The sequence below is a fragment of the Prionailurus bengalensis genome, chromosome C1 (genome assembly GCF_016509475.1).
Source record: "Prionailurus bengalensis isolate Pbe53 chromosome C1, Fcat_Pben_1.1_paternal_pri, whole genome shotgun sequence".
NCBI lineage: Eukaryota > Metazoa > Chordata > Mammalia > Carnivora > Felidae > Prionailurus > Prionailurus bengalensis.
The window spans coordinates 150,631,942-150,656,237 of NC_057345.1; the positions used below are offsets into that span (position 1 = coordinate 150,631,942).

The following is a 24,296-nucleotide window of genomic DNA, read 5'->3' on the forward strand; positions in this document are numbered from 1 at the left end:
GAAACATATCATTATACATTTGTTCAAACCCATAGAATGTACACCACCAGCAGTGAACCCTAAGGTAAACTCTGAACGCTTTGAGTGACTCTGATGTGTTTATGCAGATTCACCCTTGGGGGAAAAAAACAGTACCATTCTGGTGAATGATGCTGACAATGGAGGAGGCTATACATTTGTGGGGGCAGGAGTATACAGGGAATCCGGGTACCTCCCTTGCAATTTTGTGTAAACCTAAAACTGCTCTTAAAAAAACAGTCTTTAAGACAGACTGGAGGCATTGGACGTAACTTATTCACCAGAAAACTGTAGGGACAAGAAAGTAAGTGAGGAGCTTAGGCAATCAGCTCAAAACTTCCCTACCAGAAAATACATTCATCAGGAAGGGAAAACTTTTTTTATAATATATATATTTTTTTTTTAATTTTTTTTTCAACGTTTATTTATTTGGGACAGAGAGAGACAGAGCATGAACGGGGGAGGGGAAGAGAGAGAGGGAGACACAGAATCGGAAACAGGCTCCAGGCTCTGAGCCATCAGCCCAGAGCCTGACACGGGGCTCGAACTTACGGACCGCGAGATCGTGACCTGGCTGAAGTCGGACGCTTAACCGACTGCGCCACCCAGGCGCCCCTATAATATATTTTTTAAATTTTTATTATTGAGGTATAGTTGACATTCAACACTATATTAGTTTTAGGTATGCAACATAGTGATTTGACACTATACAATGCTCACCAGGATAAGTGAGGTTACCATATGTCACCACACAATGTTATTAAAAGATTGCTGGTTATATTCCCTATGGTATATCTGTCATCACGATGTATTTACTTTATAATGGGAAGTATGTACCTCTTAAATCGCCTTCACCTGTTTCACCCATCCCCCACCTGCCTCTGATCTGGTAACTAACATTTTGTTCTTCACATTTATGAGTTTTCTTCTGTTTTTCGGTCTGTCTGTTCATACGTTTTGTTTTTTAGATTTCACATACAAGTGAAATCATGGTGTTTGTCTTTCTGACTTATTTCCCTCAGCATAATACCTTCTAAGTTCATCTATATTGTCACAAATGCCAAATTTTCATTCTTTTTTAAGGCTGAATAATATATTCTTGTGTGTGTGTGTGTGTGCACATGAGTATCACATTTTCTTCCATTCATCTACTGATGGCCACTCAGCTTGGTTCCATACCTTGGCTATTGTAAATAATGCTGCAATAAACACAGGCATGCAAGATATACCTTTGCAAGTTAGCATTTTTGTTTTCCTCAGGTAAATATCCAGAAGCAAAATTACTGGACCAAATGGTACTTCTATTTTTAGTATTTTGAGAAACTTCCAAATGGCTTTCCATAGTGGCTGCACCAATTTGCATTTCCACTAATACTGCATGAGGATTCCCTTTTCCCTACATCCTCACCAACGCTGGTTATTTCTTGTCTTTTTGAAACCAGCCATTCTCACTGATGCAAGACACTATTTTGTGGTTCCGATTTGTATTTTCTGATGATTAGTGATGTTGAGCAGCTTTTCTTGTGTCTAGGAAGGAAATACTTTTAACAGTGGGCTCCCAGCTGTACAACCTGCCTCACATATAATGGTCTGGTATGGAACAATTTCTAAAAGAAAAAAGTAAGAGTTCAACAAATGGAAGATTGAGGATGAAAGGGTCTAGGACAGAAATGTTGAGGAGGGCTTCAAGAGGGGTAGATATGGCTGAGTGAGCCGAATACTGGTGGCAAGTGGCAGTCTAGAAAGAAGGGGGTATGTGGGGAGAGGAGAAGAACCAACAAAAACAAAGACAGGAAAGATCATTGTTCGTGAAAGTGAAAAGACCAACCTTGGTTGGCTGAGAGGGCATGCTAGGACAAGCTGGTGTTTGGGGAGGGGAAGGGACAGGAAGATGGTACAAGAAAGGCAGGAGAATAATCTAGAAATTGAGAGAGAATATGGACATGATATCACAGATTATTATTATTCAGAGTGTCCCAGGTAGAAAAGAAAATTTAAAGATGGTCAATGAAGAGGGTAACTCATGGGGAAAGTAAAATGAGGAAGTTCTTGCCCATCCTCTCTATGAAAAGGTATATAGTAAAGGAAAAAAAAAAAATGAGTGGATGAAATAGTCTGAATATCTGGATTCGAATCATGCCTTGGCCAGTAACTAGAACATCATCTGGGAGCAACTCTGTTCCTCATCTGGGAAATGACAGGTGAGACTACAGGAATCCCATCTTCCCTTCCAGCCTGAGAATTTGAAGGCTGGGTAATGTTTCTCCAGCTAAGACATATCAAAACAGAACCCAGTCAGGCCCTTGGATACTCTGCTCCATCTGCCCAATAGCCAGAGAAATGGAGCAGGAAGCTAAACGGGCAGACCCCGGAAGGAAGACTTGTACCCTGCATCATGCAGCTGGAAGACACAGCAAGCACCCACCTGGCTGCCATTTTTCCTACCCTGCTCAGGCCAAGCACTGATTCCCTGTTTAGTCACACATGATTCTGAGAAAATATTATAAATATGTAAAGCTATACTAAAATTAAACCAAAGCTTAAAGGAACAGTTTTGTTTGTTTGTTTTTTTTAATGCCATAATATTCAGAGTCCCCCAAACCAGGGTGTTCTTAAGGTGAAAATATTACAGCTGAAATCGCTTTAATAACACCTCTGTCAAGACTTTATGCTGGTTAATGGGCCGGCATCTTTTTGTCTCAACATGTCATTGGTACAAAAAGTTGCATTTCAATTCTGTTTAATCTCTTCTACAGAAAAGGGTCATGCAATAGCTCCAAGACCATCTTAAAAGAAAATTCAAAACAATAAACAAATTACACCCCAAAAAACCAGCTGCTAGAACTCAGTAAACTTAAAATCCTGCCCAACTTCAGGTGTGAAATTAATTACCCTTCTGGATTCTGAATGCAGGTATGGAGGGTGGGGTTTTTTTCCCTCCTTCTGAGCCCCAAATGAGGAATTTTCAGATCTGTACCAGTTTTCTTCCTCAACACAGAGCCTTGTGGAAAAGACAAGAACAAACTCTTCTTTTCCTTTTTACTCAAAATAACTTGAAAAACAGAAAACTTCCTAAGGGAAGTGCAGCATTGCCTTTATCATGACAGTTCAGAACACCTCTGCAATGTTCTGATTTCCTGCCTCACCCCAATGGAGTTAGGATTCCAGCATCGACAACTTCCTTCCAGCTGTTTTTAAAAATCTATGTACAGTACAGTTTGTATTTCTTGTAAGTAGAGACGTACTGCTGAGATTGCAAAGTTCTCAGGGTGGGAAACATTTTAAAATATTCCTTTTTCACATTAAACAATACTTATTGAAAGTACTGTAAAGTTGTTAACTGAACATTAAAGTTAGAAAAATTATACAAGTCAGCTTACCCAAGGAAATCCCAATGAATTTATTCACTTTTTTTTTTTTTTTAAGATGTGAATTGCCATGTGAATGAGCATGCAGCATCATGGGTTTCATAAACTCAGCCCTAGAGAAAAAAGCATTATCTGTCCTTTCAGGAAACTACACAAGTAGTATTTGAAATCTCATAACAATTTTAAAAATGAAATCTCACACCGTTGTCATCTATATATCGCCAAAGTAAAACATCATCACAGGAAAATTTGAGTTAATACAAATTTTTTTGAGTTGTATTAACTCAAAAAATTAATGAATATTCATTTCTTTCTCATGATAAAATCCTGCAGCTTATATCTGATACACAGTAGGTAATTAGTGTAGAACAGCTCTTTATTATGTTTCTCTGTGTATCTCTATGTAAATGTCTGTGTATATATGTGACTACGTGGGGGTAAACAGAAGGAAGGAGCCGGTTGTCTCTAAGATACATTGTCTCTGATGTATCTGAGATATACTGTCTTGCTGTCTCTGAGATACCTTGTCTCTAACACAAAGCACAGTGGCTTTAAAAAAAAAAAGAAACTTTTTTTTGCCTGAATTCCACCTCAAAAATGAAATTTTTGCCTGAGGCGAAACCATATAAAAATGAAAGAAAAATTTTGCGAAAGTTATCTTCCTTTACCATTGTCAATGCACCTTCATGTTCTCTTTTCTCGTCTATTTCCCTAAAAAAACAAATGCTGGTAGTGACCTACTAAATTAATTTGAGACCCCACTAATATAGCCCCTAGCAGGTTAAAAACCAAGGTTGTGTTGCATTTCTGAAACCTTGATGTACTTTCGAACCACTACTCAGTTATTTCAGGTGAGGTCAGGATTGTGCATTTCTACCAGGCTTCTAGGCAATGTCCGTGCACAAGGCAGGACTCAAGACCGTGCTCTTGGTGTGTGAGGATGGATTTTAGAAAGGTCTCCTTCTGGCTTTAAGAAGGAACAAGCTACATCTCTTCACAAAAAGAGATAAAAACTTTTGATTTCCAATTCAGTATCTGCTCAGGATCACAAAATGTTAGAGTTGAGAGAAGACATCAGAGATCATGCAATCTAGTAATTCTCAATTGGAAGCATAACAGAATCTTGAGAAATGGTTGTGGGGGTTTACAGTATTTTAATTTTTATCAAAGGGAGCTTGGCTTTAATAACATTGAGGAACAATGATCTAATCTGACCCCTCAACCCAGAAAAGTCAAAGCATATATCCAAGGTCATACAGCTAATTCAAGGCAGAACTAGGTCTCCATTCCCACCACTCCTGTCAAAAGGCACCAGCCCTTCTTTGTTCCAAGGATTGTACAAAAAATGATGGCACATGTCAAGTTTTCTTAATGAGTTTTAAAAAGGGAAATTGATATGGTAGTCTTATTAAGGCATCACAGAAAAAGTATGTATTTTGTATGGCCTCTTTTATCCCTCATATTTCATCTGTCAACTTCTAGATGACTTACTTGGATGCCCATGTCTGTGTTAGACATTTAGATTCCCGCTTAAAAAAAAAGAAAAGAGAAGGAAAGGAAATTCACAGCATCTATTACATGTATAATCCAAAACTCCTAAAAAATTATGAATGGCACCATTTCTATCTGTACATATTAAAACCTTGTGAATAGCATGCATCACCATTATCTGACCATCTATCTACAAGAAGATACAAAAATCAAACAGATTAATTACAGCAGCTTGTTGCCTTTCTGTCAGAGAAGTGTATTTAGGGTCAACTGGCAATTTAATAGGCTTAGATTAGAAAGCTTTGAAGAATCATCAGAATTGTCCCCTCACTGTCTGATTTCCTTATATATTCACAGAATTCATATACTTAAAACAAGTAACTTCAGCCTCTCAGTTTCCTTATAAAGAAAAAAGAGAGATCTGTACAACTTTTCCTTTTGTGTATTCCGGCGTTGGCTTTTATCCTGAAGTTTGCCATGATTATGTTCATATTAATTCTCTAAGGTGAGCTGATTTTCCTCAACAGTCCAAAAAGGTATGCAAACCTTGCTCCCAGCAGCTCATTGGTATACTCTGGAAAGCTGTTACTTACTGTCTTGATCTGACTAAGCATTTCCCCATTTTTGCAGGTACAAGCTTTCAGACATGTCCTATCTCTCTTTATCGATACTGCATATTCGGACTGAGTACCCACGGCTACTTAGAGCTTGAGACTGGCCCTTTTTTTTTTTTTTAACAGAGCCAGCCCATGCACTACTGTCTAATCATTTCAGGAGTGATGCTATCAACCTTGGAGTACCAAGACACGTTGGAATCTAACCAACTCCTGGCAAGGTTCACCCCTCTCTTCATCTTTCCTCAAGCAGATGAACTGAAGAAGAAGTGCATTCTGCGGTAAGTAGAATCTGGGAAACGGTTTCAATATTTACAAAAACCAGATGCAATTTTGTTTTTCTTTCAGTCTTAAATTGTTTCACAACACTCTTTGTTTAGAGTAGGCAGTTATTACTCAAGATGAAAAAGAGTGAGGCTATTAATCTTCCTGAACACCTTTTTCTGTTGCTAAAGTTAATCATCACAATGCACCAGCTCCATCACTGCTACCAAAATGAGCTAAATGTACATATTGCTAGTTATTACATTTCCAGAGGAAGTTTCTTTTCCAAGGAACTTGGGCAATCAAGTTACAGCTCTCTGGCATGGAGACCCAGAACTTCCACGTGTGTGGCGGGGTCAGATGTGGGGATCACATGCCCCACAGCAGCACAGCACGTAGACGTTACACTTGGGTTCTACAATCCCTTTTTCTTCTCATTATACTTGGTTTCATTATAATAGCAAATAAAACATCTTTTACCTTTGAGGCACATAATCAAACATGCAATCTTGCACTCCAGTCACAATTCCAGGTTAACCTAATTAGTGACAGGTATCCATATTGGGTCTCACAAGTCTCTGGCCTTCCAAATGCACAAAACAAGAAAACACCACCACCCATTCCCACCAACCACAAAGAAACATTTACGAGGAAAATCGTGTCTAAATGGAAACTGACTTAAGAGACTCACACTCAATGACAGTGACAGGAGACCAGCTCTCCTCACCTCCCCACCTAATCCAAAGCAGCCAGTGAGCATTTCCAGCACAGGAAAGGGAAAAACAGGCCAGAGCCCAAACACCGCTGTGGCCCCCTGCCCAGACAGAGCAGAGAGGAACAAAGGCCCAGGTGTGGCCTGCAGCTACACCAGATCACTGAATTCAGTGAACACTGAGCAGTGGAATCAAAACTTCAGAGCACTCCTACATTATCAAATCATTTTCCTAAAAAAGAAATAAATGCCAGAGGGGAACACAATTTTTAATTTTCTCTTGCTCCACAGAGACGTCACAAGCCCTAAAATTCACGTTCTTTGGATGTTTTCTTTACATTTTGGATCCAGATCTAATCTCAGAATGGTACTCTCTTCCCAATTTAAAAATCAGAGCATAGAGCAAAAGAATGAACTAAGAAGAACGGTGGATTTTATTTTAAGGATCAGCATCAGGCAATGTACCTTCTCACATGGAAGAAAAATCAGGAACGAACAGGCAGCTTTCCTTGCCTGCACCGTGACCAGGAAGCTGATGCAGCAGGCCCACACCTCAGGGCAGTGGAGGACTACAGCAGCTACCCTGTGCTCCTCTCTTGCAACCCAGCAGTTGGTTCTAGTACAGAAGAACCGCTCAAAGTAAAACGTCACCCTACTTTCAGAAGAACTTCCATCACCACGGAAACTGAGAAGATACAAATCTAAAGGAGAGTTTAGTCTGGCTGGATATGTTTTTTAAAAGGCAATTCTGTAAATTATAAATATCGGGGTCAGAATTTATCCATCAAACCTTGGGCAGGTCACCTCACTCTGAGGTCCCTGGAAATACACGTGAGAACCCTGCCTGAATTACACACTAGCTACATCTCCATTCTTCCTTACTGCAAAACCCAATTCTTACCTTGCAGTGACAACTGATGTGCAAATCCCTGCTAGCGGGCTTTCCAGAAATAGATAAAAAGCCAAGACCAATGTTTTCCCCTTAACTGAAGGGGGTAGGTTGTAGCCATTTGCTTACTCATTTTAGTTGGAGCTATAATATTTTATCTTTTTCTTACTCTCAAAGTAATCTAGGTAATCTTTAAACATAGCTAGATAAGCAAAAACCAAAGGGGGGAAAAACCATTTTAAGCCAAGACAACTTAACTGAAAACATTTTTTCCCCCTAGAGAAATGTGTGTTATTCATAGTACTAATCATTAACATTGTTGACCATTTATCACGTTTCTGGTACCAAGCTAAGTGCTTTGTATATATTGTTTCACCTAACCAAAACAGGGTAGGTATGATTATCACCATTATACAGTTAAGAAAACAGAAGATAAAGGACTTTCCCAAGGTCACTGAGGAGGTAGCAGTCTGGTAGTGAGATAAGGTCTGTCTGACTACATGTTTAGGAGCTAAGCAGAAGGGAAAATGGTAACAAGTGACGTATGCCGTTAAGTTTCACTGTTTCGGTGGCCTGGTTGATACACAATTGCTCTAATTAAGGCTTTTGGTCATGGTTACTGTCACAGTTACTAAAAATCTTCCTAACACCCATCAGTAAAACAAAACCAAAAGGTTTGGCTCAAGAAAGTGGTTGCCAAACAGCAAAACTCAGTGACACATCCTTCTTTACTCCAAAACTAACAGTACAACATTACTGTGAAGAAATATTGCTGGAAAATACTCAGGCAACTTGCTTTCCTTTAGATCTTCTCAATATAGGATATGTAATCTCAACACATGTTTAACACTTTCTAATATGATATTTCTACGTTTGAATTAAAGAACAAATCTCCCCCATTAACCTGTAAGCCTTTTGAGTACACATGGTCACGCCCTGTCTGATAATCCCACTCTGCACCTCGGACCCAGGGCTTTGTGCATTTGATGAGGAAATAAATAATAGACTGGCATACGTCAGAAAGCATGTAACTGTGGCAGGGATTAAGACACTGTATGCTGAACAGCTCTGGTACAAGGAGGTAAGAGGAGTCAGCAAGAGTAAGATGGGGGAGGAACCTAAGTATTTTGGAAAGGAGTCTGACATCTAGGCAGAAATACATCAATCATATCTTTTTTTTTTAACTGAAACAAGACCTCTACTTACACTGGAATTCTGTTCTATTTCCTCTCTAGACTGAAGCATCTCGGGAACAATGGCCCAACTCTATGACTTTTAAAATTCCTAGTTTAGACTTCAAGACACCAGGGACAGTAGACAAATTATGATTGATAGTGAGAATTATAATTCAGAGAAAAATAGGAGTCCTAATAATCTTAATCGTATTGCCTCTGGATACATCAGATCTGTGGGAATCTGTCTTTTCAAAACAGATTAATCAGAATTACTATAAACCTTCAAGAAGATGTAATCACTTTGGGATCCTACTGCCTTTGGTAATGGCCACATCTGGTCAGGCAGTTGTTATTCATTCTTGCCAGGATTCACTTTATTAGACTCTCAATTGAAAAATGACACCTTCGCTCCAATCCTTTTAATTGATTTTTAACCTTAGAGAAGTGTAAGCGAAAGAGTTATTTAGAAGACTAACTTCTTAATGGAGTCATCTAAGTGGTCTGGTAAAATTCTTTCGGATGAATGATACCCCCGCCCCTTCCAGCAGGGCTCTAAAAAAAAAGAAAGAAAGAAAAAGAAAAACGCTACTCCTTGAGATGCACTGCACCTCTTTATATAAAGTTAATTCAATATAAGTGTAGCCATGCTAATACAATTTAATGTAATTAGTTTCCATGAGGAAATTTAAAACTCAGTTTGTACACTAACTACAACATTATATACCTGCATTAAGCTATTCAAAAGTTAAAAGATAAAATAGAAGTGGAGAGAAAGTGGGAAATGGCTGTATTAGTTTCCTAGCGCTAGTGTGGCTTACAACAACAGATATTTACTCTCTCACAGTTATGGAAGCCAGAAGTCTGACATCAAGGTGTCAATGCTCTCTTGGAAAGCTCTAGGGGCAAATCCTTCTTTGCTCCTCTGGTTTCTGGCAGCTCCTACTGTTCTTTGCCTCTTGGTGGCATAATCCCAATGCAGCCTCTACGTCACATGGCCATCTCTTTGTGTCTCTCTGTGTCTTACCCTCTTTTTATAAAGAGACTGGCCACTGGATTTAAAGCCTACCTTAAATCCACTTTGATTTCATAGCAAGATACTTCAACTAATGACATCTGCAAAGATCTTATTTCCAAATGAAATCACATTCTGAAGCTCTTGTTAGATATGAATTTGGGGGCACAGTATTCAATCTACTACAGCAGCTTTCTCTAAAGGTCGATTTTGACTCTCTTAACCTTACTTTTAAAAACTTGGGATACATAATCAAAACACGTAAGAGTGCTGCACCTGGCTGGCTCAGTTGGGAGAGCATGCAACTCGTGATCTCAGGGCCATGAGTCTGAGCCCCGTGTTGGGTATAGAGATTACGTAAATAAAACTTAAAAACAAAAAACAAAAAACAACAAAAAACGTGTCGGGGTGCCTGGGGGTCTCAGTCGGTTAAGCGTCCGACTTTGCCTCAGGTCATGATCTCACAGTCTGTCAGTTCCAGCCCTGTGTCGGGCTGTGAGCTGACAGCTCAGAGCCCGGAGCTTGCTTCAGATTCTGCGTCTCCCTCTCTCTCTGCCCCTCCCCCGTTCATGCTCTGTCTCTCTCTGTCCCAAAAATAAATAAACGTTGAAAAAAAAAAATTTTTTAAAAATAAAAAAATAAAAAAATAAAAAAAATAAGCATTAAAAAAAAAAGTGTAGAGGATTATTTTACATAAGCACCCACCAAGTTATATTACCAATAATTCTTTAACCATAATTAGATCCAGAAAGAAACTTATGGGTCATCTTGCCCAGCCTCATATCCAAACTAAGATGTTTTCCTATGGTGTAGAAATTGGGGGTGAAGGCAGGGCATCATTACAGACCAGCAGATGCCCCAATTTGACATTTCTAATTGCTACAACATATATAAGTTGTCATAATTTAAATCTTTAATGATAGCTATTATCCCTCCAGTGATATAAGGCTACAGACAAATGACAATAACCAACAACTCTGGTCAAAACAACTTCTAAGGAGGCAATATACCAATTAGAGTTGAAAGGATGGATTCGGAAATCAGACTGCCTCAGTTCAGATCCCACCACTGCCATTCACCATGACCCTGGGCAAATGATTTCACATCCGCACATTTCATCTCTTCATCTGTTAAGTGAGGACGATAGCATCTATTCTAGCTTGCAGAATGGTTACAAAGATTGCACAAGTTCATCAGGGTAAAATGCCCAACCCACAAGGAGTGCTCAGTAACTGCCAGCTGCACTTGGGTTCATCTTTCTCAATATCCAGATGGCCATGAGGGCTCAGCCCAGTGCAGGCACCCCTAGACTGAATCTTAAAACTGAATAATAAGTAGTTTTCTCAGTCCTTCTCCTGCTACTCTGAGGCTCTTTCGCCCATAAAAATGAGGGGAAAAAATGGAGAAAACTAAAAACAAAAATGAGTTCAAAGTGGAAGTTGCTGCAAAAGGCAGGTAAAATGGGGGGTGGGGAAGTTGGGGAGGATTTCCCAGGAAAGGCTCCCTGGAAAAGCTGGCCTGATCAAATCTGATCAGTCCTCATATTCCCTGGACTTTTTTTACTTAGGTTAGGTTTACCACTTGAAATTCTAACTAGGGATGCATTAAGTTACGGTCCCTCTTTGAAATACCAGAACTTCCAAGCTACAATGTGGGGAGAGAGTCATCACTTAGGACAGCTGAGAAAAGCATCGGCAAGACAATTTAAAGGCGGGCCTATGTTCCGTTTGAGTCAACTTGAATAACTTCTGTTATTCTCAATCTTCGGAGAGAGAAGAGGAAGAGTACAAAAGGCCATCTGATTTACATTTTTCATTATGATTATTAGAAGTGAGAAAGCGATTTTTTCCCTCTACTTAATGTACCACATGACAATGCTTTGCTCACAGAGATGCATAACTGGAGCTGTCACTACCAGTTCTGAAATTCCATTAGAACACTACGGGCTTTGAAGGTAACCTGGGGTTCTAACTACTATTAATAGTACTTCAACAGGAAAACCTGAGAACTAAACTACCAAATCCAACGCTTCTGTGAAAACAAAGAAACCAGTGTCCTAATTAAAAAAAAAAAACTCACCGTAAAGATGAACTTTTGGATTAGAACTTTTAATGTCTATGCAGTAGGATGATCTCATTTTTTTAAATCTAAATACGTAATTTTATTAAATGTAGGCAAAGCTATATTAATGGTCTAAGCAGCGAAGTCAGTTTGTTGGCTAATACTCATTTATGGCCAAACCAACCACACACGCCTTTTTACACACTTAGTTATACTCCATTTCCCTCAGTATTTTTCACTGAACTGTTAAGACTTTGATTATTTATTCCTTTTAACCCTCCTTTTGTTAAACTGCGCCTATTTTCCAGTGTGCTGGTAGCTTCATGCTAATTGTTATTCTACACAGATCACCATGCCTCCTAGCTGGACATCATCTGAAGAACCGAGAAGCATGTTTCCTACATGGCATACAAGTTGCTGTTTTCAACAAATTTTATCACAGGATATTCACTGTCTGGCTTTTCAAATCCTAAGACTGCCCTCATCTCTTGATTTTCCTGGTTGCTTTTCCTTTTCTAGCTACTCAATAAACCTATATACAGTTGTCAATACAGAAGTTCAAATTATCACAATCCTGTCACTCGCTACAGGAAGCAGGGCTGGGGAGGTGGTTAACAGTGGAGAAAAGGCTGAGGCAAGTAAAACTGCACTACAGTAACCATTCTTTTTATCACACTGATTCTCTTTGTATTCTTTCCCTTAGGAGGGAGGAGGGAGAATTGGGAAAATCTCAAATTTTAGCAGGAGCTTTTTATTAGTAGATGTTACTTCCTAATATTAACAGTCACTGCCAAGTTTTGTGGACTGTGGCTGAGCAAGCAGAGGAAGTGTATTTGAAAATACAAGGAGCAGGTGCCACTGTCTGATGGGACAGTTCTTAACCTGGCGATGATTATACATCCATCCAACTGGGGCAGGAGATGGGGGTGGCGGTGGGGGTCTCTGCAGTGGTGTCAGCCCCGTCTGTGATGTCAATGGCAGTCTTGCCCACTCGGGGTGTAGAGCAGAGAGGGTAAGGGAAAGGGTCAAAGAAAGACAGAAAATGGAAACTGACTCTCATCACGCACTGTATTTCGGGCTCTGAAATGTTCAGAATTTCTCCTCCCCCCCAACAAGGCAACACACAGACAGAAATGGTATCTACTTCCCCCAAGCCCCCAACACACAAACACACCACAGGGAGTTACTTTAAAGAGAAGAGAAAAGAAGAGGAGAGGAGAGGAGAGGAGAGGAGAGGAGAGGAGAGGAGAGGAGAGGAGAGGAGAGGAGAGGAGAGGAGAGGAGAGGAGAGGAGAGGAAAGGAAAGGAAAGGAAAGGAAAGGAAAGGAAAGGAAAGGAAAGGAAAGGAAAGGAATCCATGGCAAAAAATTGACAGGAAAAAAAGAAAAAGCTTGTCTGTATCCTGAATTTCAAAGATTTCCATCTGGTCCTTACGGCTTCTGCTTGACCCTGGAATCCTAGTTGGCTCAACACAGTAACAGACGCCTGCGAAACCACTTCCAGTTTCTTATAGAAATTCAGAACGGCTCAAATGCATCAGCCCAGCTAAGTCCAGTACTCTGGCCAACCAAGTTTCCAACGGACACGCGTGGTTAGTTTTTCTGACGTCAGTCTTAAGAGATGTATCCCAATTTTTCTTTGGACCCAATTTTGACTTGGTTACTCATAAATTTGTCATTCTCTACTTGGCACCCATTTACATTTCCTGCCTGCATCATCTGTGGACTTAAAAGATCACTGCTTTATAAGACAGCTCATTCTTCATCACTGAAAGATTCAAACAAGCAGAGCTTCTCTGAGGATTATTTTACCCCAGTGGTCCTTAGATTTCAGTGAGCTTCTAAATCACTTGGAGACCTTAAAATAGCCCCACAGTGTCTGAGGATGCCTGACACAGTGGGACCCCAAAATGTACATTTTTAATGAGAACCGCAGGAGATTCTGATGCATGTAGCCCTGGGACCACACTTTAGGAAATGCCTCTAAAAAGGGTAGAACCAGGATAGTGTGTCTTTGAAATTTAAAGTCCTGGTGTTCCTCCTACTGGGGGGTGGGGGGAGAAGTCTATTCTATGGTCTCTACAGCTGATCTGAATCTTCCGGGCACTGGGGCTCTCCTACTCCCTTATGCCCCAGCACCCTGACTTTGTGACTATGCAGACTATGCCACTCCCAAAGTGGCCACCATCTTGTCCCCTGCTCTCCACAGTGTCTATCTTTCAACTCATCCAAATGACACTTGATCCTTTCACTAGCCAACAGGAAAAGGCGTCTCCTGGTTCTAAAACTGCACACTCTCTGGCCACACCCTCCAGATCCTCTTTTGCATCAGCTGATCTGAGCAATTTCCGGTTCCTTGATCTGACAGTTCTGACCAACCCTCCCTCAGATGTGAGAGGGTTTCCTGGCTCTTCACTAATTGACATGCAGAGTTCACTGTCCAGTTCTAGGTTAACGACTCTAGGTACGTACTTCACTGGGTACAAATACAAACCCTCACCTTGGATGATGCCCCTGGAGGAGGTCTTCCACAGTGCCCCTCCTACACAAGACCTTTCTGTTCCTATTCTGTCATGCAGTGAATTACACACGTGTTCATTTTACAAACCGTCTCAATCCTTACTTTAGTTTTTGTGACTGTTTGTGGCCAAAAACCTCAGAAGGTGGTTGCTTTTGTAAACCCAACAACCTCATTTTGGGCAGAAATGTACATTCCCTGACACACAGCACTGCAGTCACTGATAAATTCTTGCTGAAATAATGACTAATAAATAAGTATGCTCAACTTCACACACTGGATGTGTTGCTGAAAAATTCTACATGACCAAATCCAAGCTTTAAATGCAGCAAGGAAACAGGACTTTGAAAGAAAACTTGAGAAGAAAACCAGCAAATGTTGTGCCCCGAATGTATATTTAAAATGCTATGCTACATAGACTGAATGTTACAAAGAAATAGAGGTTCCAGTGCTCAAAAATATGAAGTAAACTAGTTGGTAATGAGAAACACACTCAAACAGAAGAACTCACCAATTAAGCAAAATTCATATATAATTTACAAAAGGAAGAGAAATAACTGATTTACTGTTTTTGTAAAGAGAAAAAACTAATTTATTGTTTTTTTAAAAAATTGCTGGCATTCAAGATGTGTCCTAGGTTTCAAAGGGAAAAGAAAAGCAAAGCAAAAAGAAAAAAAAAGAAAAGAAAGAAGAAAAGGGGCATCTGGGTGGCTCAGTCTGTTAAGCATCCGAATTCGGCTCGAGTCATGATCTCATGGTTCGGGAGTTTAAGCCCTGAGTCGGGGTCTCTGCTGTCAATACAGAGCCCATTTGGGATTCTCTGTCTCCCTCTCTCTCTGCCCCTCCCTGGCTCTCACGAGTACTCTATCTCCCTCTCAAGCAATAAATAAACATTAAAAAAAAAAAAAAAAGAAAAGAAAAGAAGGGAGAAAAGAGAAGGTTGAGAATAACCAAAGTGAGGTACCTCTAATGGAGCCTATGAACATCTTTAAATTTTTGTATAAGACTCAAGAGGCTTTAATATCACTTCATATTTCCACAGAACTACAGCTCTATAATAGCTTTCAAAACAATACTTGCAAATGACAAGAACCTTGCTGTTATGAAGGACTTACCTCATAACTACAGTAACTCATTCCCATTCCAAGTCCCTAGAGGTAACCTGATGCCTTAATGGGTAGTGGTGCAAATCATCCTCTCCTCAACAGAAAGGGCATTACTGCTTCTCCACTCCGCCTACACACAAACCCCAACTGAGATGTAGTTGATAGAAAACCATCACATCAGAATTCTGTCTTAATGTAATAGCAGGAACTGAAAAAAAAAAAGAGACTAAGCACAGTGATCATCTTCCTGGAAAAGGCAGACCTTAAATTTCAATTTAAAGAAGAGAGGAATGTGAACTTGAAGAGGAGAGAATAGAGTTCTGTGGCCATTTGTGATAGCTTAACGAAAGCTTGGAGGAGAGGAAGGAAAAACAGACTGCAAGAAGCAAGGAAAAGACTTTTGGCTGGAATGCCAGGTACAGACTTGGGCAAAGCCAATCAGAGGAAGGAGCATGTTAGTTACTCAAGGTCCTTGAAGACTATGGTTCATAATGGACATTTCCATAGCTATTTTACATGGTTAATTCTGTAAAGAAATTTCTTTTATCCTGTAGGTTGAAAACAACAACAAAAAGTTTCCTTATATGTTGTGCACAACAGGGTCACCAGCATAATACTTCTTTTTAGTCATGAAGCATTTTGGCTTTATCTTGGGCCCACTATGGTGCCCAATTGATGAGTTTTGACTAAGATGAATGAATGTCTGGTACCAGGTTGTTATGAGATGAATTGCCGCTCCCCCCCAAAAGATAACACTGGAGTTCTAACCCACAGTATCTTAGAACATGATCTTATTTGGAGATACGGTCTTTACAGAGATAATCAAGTTAGGATGAGGTTACTAAGGTGGGCCCTAATCCAATGACTAGATCCTTACAAAAAGGGAAAATCCGGGCATAGAGACAGACACACAGGCAGGAGCATGTCATGTAAAGATTGGGGTTAGGAGAGAGGCCTGGAACAGATTCTTCCCTCGCACCTCCAGAGGGAGCATGGCTCTGCCAACACCTTGATCTTGGACTTCTCTTTCAGGCCTGTGAGAAATAAATTTCTGTTGTTTAAGAACTCAGTTTATAAAATGTTGTTACAGCAGCCCTAGCAAACTAATTACACAAGTGCAACAGTAGTTTTGCTTGGACCAGGTTGTTCTGATAATAATTAGTAAAATACGAATTTAGCCAAAAATTATTTTTAAAGAAAAAAATTAACATGTTACTCCCTAGATGCTATTTCTATTTTACCATGGCTCTTGTATCATCACTTCAGAATCACGGCCAAGCCTTAGCGATTCAAAATACAAAAAAATGACTAAGGAAGTATTGATGACACAGATACATGAAGGATGCCTACCCAAACAGAATCAAATAAAATACTTAGTCAAGACTGAGCCTTTAATCTAAAACCTTCTGGCCAAAGCTATGAATCAGACCTACATTCACTTGGTTTCCTTCTTTGTCTAACCTGTTTTGATGGTGCAAATAAGTATCATTATTATCTGGTTTGAGTTTCATTTTCTTCCAATTCCTTCTGTGTACCTTTCGGTAAAAGAGCCAACAAAGGATTCTATAGATGAGGGGTCTGCAAACTACTGTCCACAGGCCAAATCCCATCTGCCACTTGCTGGGACACAGCCATGTCCATTTGTATATGCATTATCTATGGCTGCTTTTGAGCTACAAAGGCAGTGCTGAGTACCTGTAAGAGAGACCTTATGGACTGCAAAGACTAAAATATTTACTATCAGGCTCTTCACAGAAAAACATCTGCTGAGCCTAGCTACCCACAGTGCTATGAAAAGTATGAGCAACTCCTATGTAAACCTTTCCTGACTGTTTACCTTGATTGTCAACAATCCCAATTCCACTAATATTTTCCATTCCTAATCCACACATTGAATTAGAGAACAATGAAAAGAAGATCCCCTTTGAACTTGAAATAGCATCTTTTTTGCTTGAATTTGTCTTAATGTTCTCTAGTTTTCCACATCCCTTTTAAAGAATTAAAACCAAATTTGGCAAGGAATTGGTGCCAGGAAAGTGGAAGATATACTTTCTTTCCTTCTCTACTCTGCCTTAGTACCCCAGTAAGCAGCTCAATATGGTCAGTTAAAGGGTAGAAGAAATCTAAGGTGACAATCAACACAATGACAAAATTGATCAGCCAACTCAGAATCTTATTTCTACCATGGAATCAAATCAAACGTACCCAGAAATCAAACAGTCTAGATTCAGGTCATCTGGAACATGACAGCTGTAGGTTAAACATGTCGTTACTATGAACTTCTCAAATACCTGCCCTTCATATGGCATTAATTCCCACCTTATATACTTATTTATATACCTGCCCCAGAGCCCCTATTGGACTGTAAAGTTGAGAATAGGACCGTTTATGTATTATTTTCAAGGCCTAACATAGCGGTTGGTCCATAATGGACTCTAAAAAATTAAATGAATGAATAATGATCCAGGCTGGATTTGTCTGAAAAGATCCCAAACTGCACTGTCAGGATATAGGGGTTCTAGTCCTGGTTTTGTTATAAATAAGCGGTGTGATATTGAAACATTCTGGCCTCTAAAATAAGGACTTGGAAAAGCTGGTGTCTTAAGATTCTTTTAGCACTAATAGTCTACGTTTGTTTTTGTTTTTTTGTGGTACACGTGATATAACAGACATCATTTCATATCACTTCATCCAAAACACTAGTATCATCACATCACTGGATTCATTGAGGGTTAATTTTCATGCTGTGGACACAGAAAGAATCAATGATGGTCTCCGACAGACACCTGCCCACAAGGCAACTGAGAACCTTAAAATACATAAAAAGAGAAATGTTCCACGTGAACTACTGTGACTGAAATATCTTAATTATAAAAAAGGGGAATAAATTGGTCGTTCACATTTTTCAAGAACACAGAGAAGCATGTCCTGGAGGGGCCTTCCGCACAGCGGGGTTGTAAAGTCTTCACTGTGGTTTCTTCTATACAGGAACTTAACCTAGAAACCACAGAGCAAATTCTGCATGCTGTAATAAGTCAGGCAGGAAGGGGCTAAAAATATGTAAATTTGTCTACCCACAGCCAATTATACCAAAAAAAAAAAAAAAAAAAAAAGAAAGAAACGATAAAACAAATTTAGAGGGCAAGGGAGGGCATTAATAATTAGAATGTGTGGGTTTTCTAGATCACTGATATTTTAAACTAGATTGATTTCCCAAGTCAGTAATCATGATTTCATAAATGCTTCAAGAAGCAATAAAATAGGTGGAAAAATGAACCCTAAGAGACAAGAAAGTAAAAACAAAAGAGATGATAGCTGGTAGATTCCAGTTTATTTTGTCCGAATGTAATGTGAAGCATACCATCCCTAAAAGCCCACTTATTCAGAAAATGATTTTTAAAAACCTCATATGAAAACACAGTTATAAGGATGTGCCACACTTGGAACAGCCAAGACTTTTAAGGTAAGGTGGTGGAGAACTAAGAATCAGAAGACTGAGACTTTTCAAGCTGTGAGACATTGGACAAATCACTCACTGTCTCTGGATTTTAATTTCCTTGTGGGTCAGTTAAAGAGGTTGCACTAGACAGCATCTAAGATCCTTCCAAACCAAATGCAAAAGGCTCCTTAAATAAATGTCTCCTAAACATTCCCACAGAATATAGGTAGTAACTATTCTAGGACAAGTAGTTCCAAGATCAAGTAATTCTAGGAAATGATGAAATACACAAAGCTGGACAAATGTCTTTATTGCAGGACTTCTCAGAGACTTTTTTATGCTAATTTATACTGTTACTCTCCCAGACAATACCATATAGTATGTAGGGTTTCCCAAGTTTCTTTGAACACTGAATATTTTAATTCTTGGAACACTTTCAACATTTAATAGAATCCGAGTATCTTAGTGAACACAATTTGGGGAAAGCAGCTTTAAACAATACACTTCATGAATTTAAAATCAGACGCTGAAAGAAGCAAAATGGTCACATAATAGTTTAGGGCATCCATTTCAGAAACCGTAATATCACTACAGTGTCGACATATCACAAAGCACTTTGTCTTACATTAACTCATTGACCCTTCACTCTAGAAGTCAGGGATGGAGAGAAGAATCATTTCCATTTTACCAATGAGCACTCAGTTTCACTTCTAGATCTTTCTCATCACAAAGTATTTTCTGCTAATGAACAGAATGATCCATCTTCCACCACTATTGTCATTCCAGGCTTTCCTTGACCCATCTTCCAACGTCCTCTTGTGTAAACTGACTTGTTACACTCTAAGGAAAGAGAGAAGCAGACAGAGCCCCTGTGCCAAGTACTGTGCTAAGAACTGTCACATACATGATTCACCTAATCATCTCAATAACATTAACTATTACATCTAGTTTTGCCTCTGAGGAAAGTAAGACCAAGAAAGTTTAAGCAATGTGTTCACAGGGAGCCTGGGTGGCTCAGTCAGTTGAGCATCCGACTTTGGCTCAGGTCATGATCTTGCGGTCTGTGAGTTCGAGCCCTGTGTCGGGCTCTGTGCTGACAGCTCAGAGCCTGCAGCCTGCTTCAGATTCTGTGTCTCCTTCTCTTTCTCTGCCCCTCTCCTGCTCATGCTCTCTCTGTCTCTCAAAAATAAATAAAAATGTTAAAAAAAAAAACATTAAAAAGAATTAAAAAAAAAAAGAAATGTGTTCTCTACAACTGTGAACTAATAAATGATAAAGATCCACACACATATCCACTTTTTTTCTGTAAAAGCAATACATGAGATCCTTCCCGCTGATGGAATGGAGAGAGAAGCCCTGGAAGCTGGGTAAGGATCCAGGTTATATATCCATTCTCTCAGGGATTTGGAGTGAACAACTGAAACTGTCCAGGTTCTATGAAATGAGGACAAGAGGAAATACCTCACAGAAGTGTTGTAGAATAGACAGGATGAAATGTAAAAGTACTCAGCCATAGGTCCAGTGCACAGAGAGTGCCCAATAAATTTAGCCCCTTCCCTTCAGAACTCACATGCTTTGTGAGGAGAAATAATTAGATAGTTCAGATGCTAAGACACTAAATAGAACGAAAGGCAGAGAAAGACATATAGGTGTATCTGGAATGGTGTGTAAAGGCTCCTGGAGGAGAGGTCTTAACAAAGCGGTGATGGTGAGAAAGATAGCACTGACAGAGCCAGAAATCCACCTGACTTTCTACTCTGAAGTGAAAAAGAATCTAAGTTTGGACCCAAGAAGGAAGGAAGGAAGGAAGGAAGGAAGGAAGGAAGGAAGGAAGGAAGGAAAAGGAAAGGAAGGAGGGAAGCCGGCCGGGGAGTTGGTCCAAGAAGTGATGGAGTTGGGATCCACACCCATTTCCACCTTTTTTTCTTCAAAAGCAACTCAGATTTTCTGAAACAGTTTGACAGTGTATTTTAAAACTTAAGCTGGACTTGTGGTTCAGTTAAAAAAAAAATCAGTATTTTATTTTGGTTTGTGGTTCATGGTTCATTGAAGTCTGTTTGAAATATGATTTGATTTACACAAATATTATAACAGTAGAGATAGGGAGGTATAAACTATACAAGAGCCACATCTGTATAATTATAACCACCTGAGCATTTACTGTCTGCCAGACACATTATCTCATTTAATCCTCCCAGCAGCCCTACATGGTAACATCCTGAAACTGCTCCACCTTCAAGATCTTGACCCCAGAACGTCCTCTCAAATTTCTCCTTCCTTCACTCCAAAGGACTTGTCTTTTTATCTTATTACAACCTGCATGCCCTTCCCTGTTCCCAAAGTTTATTATGTCTTTTCATTTCACCTGTCTCTTTAAGCTCCATAACAGTGCTCTCAATTTTTGTACAGATTCACCTTAGCAACGCCAAACCCTCTTTACCCAGATTCTTTTCCCCCATTTATTGCTGGAAAAGGGTCAAAATATCTTGCCAACTCAGACTACTGAACTCCCAGAGGCCCTCACTACAGCTCAGTCATCTTTTTACTTGATTTGAATACTCACCAAATTCCCAAAAGTAATTATTCCAAATCTTCTGTCATACTCTTTAAGCCTAGAATTACAATCCCTCCCCCACCATCTCTTTTTCAATCTTAACAGATGACCTAGCCTCTTTACTGAAATGTAAGCTTTTTAAAGGACTGAGTTTCACTGTTCTTCCTACTTCTCCTTGACATCCCTAGCATTCCCAACCTCCTCCTTCCAGTTATCATTGACCTGAAACTCACTCAGATCCCTTTCCTTTAAGACTAACCTTGCGTCAATCTTTCTTAAAGATCTATTTCCACCTATTCCCTCTGTTTCCTATTATCTTGCTCTACCCTACATCCATAGTCAGATACTAAGATAACCCTCCCTCAAGGCTGTCTGAAGGGACTCTTTCCTTTGGACACCTAATTTCTCTAAAGACACACCCTCCTCCCTTATTCACTCCTTAAACCCTCTGGAATGTGCTTTCTACAACCCTCACACCTGCCTTCCCTTCCCTGCCCCACCACACACATACTACTCTATTGAAACTTCTGTTTCAAAGGCTTTCAAAGACCTCCCAATAGATTATTTCCAATAGCCTTTTACTCAGCCTCTGTCTTCCCTGACCTCCAGGAAACCTGTTAACAGAGCTGACCATCTTTTCTTGAAGCTTTGTTCTTCTTGGGCTTTTGTGACACTCTGGATTCCCCCAACATTTCCCACTACAGAATCTTTGTTTCCCCAGGTCTATCCAGACTCCTCTGGACATACTGTTTCCCCGGAGTGCTTTAACCTATACGCAGTGCTCCACCTCTGAAGTTTCAGGAGGTTCTGAGTATTGTGTCCACAGCTCCAGTTCTACCTGGGGAGGGTAATGTGTGACAGGGTGATGCGCAAACCGAGCTCACTGGCTTTCCTCAGAAATTTTTAGTGTGGTAGGATGGACATCCTAACCCCTGAAGCACCCTATCCGCCCATCTTCCGTACTTCTGTTGAAGTGGTTGAAGTGGGAGATCTTTTAACAAAATGAATGTACTTGCCACGCTATAGATGGTATTGATGACTCCACAGCATAGATGACATGTACCATCAAGGAAAAGATTTGCTGTATAAATGCTGCACTCCAGAGAATGTGGGGGTCTAGTCAAACATGAAAATCCATGCACCCATGTAACACAGCCTCTATACCGACTTTAGGGCAATCCCAGGAGGAGAGTAGTAAAAAAAAAAAAAAAAAAAAAAAGTTTACAACCATCTCCTTGATGCAAAGTGTGTTCGTACAGTGGTTCACACTGTGGGCGCTACTAGCCCTTGAGGCTGGACGATTCTTCCTTAATGAGACTGACTTGCACACGCAAGGGCCTTTTGCATCCCTGGTGTCTGAGCATTGGAATTTAGCTCACCCTTCCCCCTACTTATTTTAACACATAAAAAAATGTAGAAAATCTCTGTATCAGAATGGTGGGGTTCTTCCTTACCAGTGAGACCAGAGCAAGCAAGGCTGCAGTGACTTTTCATTTTCCTAATCATCTAAAACTAGAAACCTAGGATCTTTTACTAAGCAACCTCCCATCCAGTCACCAGCCATTCTCGTCAATTTTTGTGTGTGCAGTATCTTAAATCCATCCCATCTAATACATCCACACTGCCACTACTCCCTTTTACAACTTTATTTCAACCAGGGCCCCACCTGCTAAACTCAGGCTCTCCCATCCAGCCATTGTAGCAAACTAGACCCTATCCGCCTCTGCCCTCCAACCTGTACCCTGCAGTCTGGCCATCCTGAATTGCTCACTCTTCCCCTAATAAAGCCCATGCTTTCTATCTTCCATCTTTGCTGTAATGTTCCTTCCGCCTGAAATGTCACCGTCCGTGATGTAACCAATGATCCCATCTCCTGAGTTAGAAATTTGGCATCATCTTTAAGTTCTTCTTCTCCTTCCACATGTGGTCATAAAATCTTTTGGAGGACACAGATCCCTTTGGCAAGCTGATGAAAGCTGGGAACCTCTCCCCAGGTTTTACATTTTACATACAATTTTAGGGGCTTTATGTACTCAAATGTCTATAAAATTTGGTTGTTCCTCTTGTCTACAATTTAACTGCCTTCTTCTGGGTCCTCACTATCTCCCATCTATTTTAACAGCTAGCTGACTGGTTTCCCTGCACAGCCTCTCCCCTGATGCAGTGTATCCCCTGTATGCCACCAGCTTACTTCCTACAGAATGATGTCTGTTCCCAAAACCACTTAAGTTAGGTTACATACTCAATAATTATTTAACTCTATGTTTTGGAGTCTGTTAAACTTCCAGTTAAACTAAAGAACATATCCACTCCCTTGGAATTGGTCTGACGCATCTGACCTATAAAACTGAGAACACACAGAGAGAAAGTAAAGACAATGTCATTTCTAGAATCTTTCACTAGGTAGGATTGGTTTGATCATGAATGGTCTTCCAAAATGGCCATTTGGAGGCAGTTGTCCGAAGGGGGAGAGACAGAGAGCTTGTCTTCGAACACAGCTGAAGGAAATTCTACCTGATGAGAATGACATGAAGAAAACAACGTGATGTAATAATCTGAGACAATACAAAACACAAAGCTACATATTTGCGCTCGGCCTGCGTACACAGCACCGAAACAATGAGACTTGAGCAGATGTTGTAAAGTGACCTACACACTAGCACAGTAAGAACCAGACAAGGCAATACTGCTTTCCTTCTCTCTCTCAGCCCCCACCTCTTCCTTCCTCCCTCAGGCTCCCTCCTCCTCTCACTCCGGAGCCTGGCAGCCTCTACACGGTGCACATCTAAAACTCCCCTGATATACTGAAAATCCCCCTGGGTTACACAGTAACAACAGCTTCTAAAGTGCTGACATTATCTGAACAGTGTATTTCTTACTGAAACCTCATGTTCCATTATAAATTAAAGACGACTGTAAAGAAGCCACACCTCCCACTCCACTGCCCTTTCAAAAAGCTAAAACTAAAAAGGAAGTGTGTGATGAAGATAGTCATGAGCATTCATAATAAAATAAATCCAAAGGATTCTGACATAAGTAGTAGAACAGTCTCGTTTTTCACATTTTACGTAGAAGT

At 40.1% G+C, this 24,296-nt stretch overlaps 1 protein-coding gene across 18 annotated transcripts in view; it reads right to left on the reverse strand.

Annotated features, from left to right (window-relative positions):
• The window catches only part of RBMS1 (RNA binding motif single stranded interacting protein 1), a 220,445-nt gene that overhangs the window by 100,736 nt on the left and 95,413 nt on the right, over positions 1 to 24,296 (reverse strand). Inside the window, exon 1 of one of the 18 annotated variants that reach the window (XM_043576878.1) lies at positions 15,237 to 15,278. The exons of the other annotated variants lie outside the window; for them this stretch is intronic. Coding sequence (XP_043432813.1) covers positions 15,237 to 15,263 — 27 coding nt within the window. The 5' untranslated portion in view covers positions 15,264 to 15,278. Of the gene's footprint in view, positions 1 to 15,236; positions 15,279 to 24,296 lie in introns of those variants that run through there. 18 annotated transcript variants of the gene reach the window in all.